The sequence below is a fragment of the Eimeria mitis genome, genomic scaffold (assembly GCF_000499745.2).
Source record: "Eimeria mitis Houghton genomic scaffold, Emh_scaff2121, whole genome shotgun sequence".
NCBI lineage: Eukaryota > Apicomplexa > Conoidasida > Eucoccidiorida > Eimeriidae > Eimeria > Eimeria mitis.
The window spans coordinates 6,344-6,595 of NW_013570446.1; the positions used below are offsets into that span (position 1 = coordinate 6,344).

At 57.9% G+C, this 252-nt stretch overlaps 1 protein-coding gene across 1 annotated transcript in view; it reads left to right on the forward strand.

Annotated features, from left to right (window-relative positions):
* The window catches only part of EMH_0048970 (uncharacterized protein), a gene marked incomplete at both ends in the record, with an annotated part of 5,081 nt that overhangs the window by 4,126 nt on the left and 703 nt on the right, over positions 1-252 (forward strand). The window contains one exon of the mRNA XM_013496469.1: positions 8-250. Coding sequence (XP_013351923.1) covers positions 8-250 — 243 coding nt within the window. The remainder of the gene's footprint in view (positions 1-7; positions 251-252) is intronic.

Genomic DNA, 252 nt, shown 5'->3' on the forward strand with positions numbered 1-252 from the left:
CCAGCAGCAGCAGCAGCAGCAGCAGCAGCAGCAGCAGCAGCAGCAGCAGCAGGGGAAGGGGAAGAAGAAGCAGCAAAAAGGGAAAACGCAGCGAGAAGAAGAGCAAAACCAGCAGCAGCAGCACAACCAGCAGCAGCCCAACCAGGAGCAGCAGCACAACCAGCAGCAGCAGCAGCAGCAGGAGCAAGAGGAGGATACAGCAAAGGAGTTGCTGCTGCTGCAGCAGCAACCTCTATCGAACAAAGCTGATGC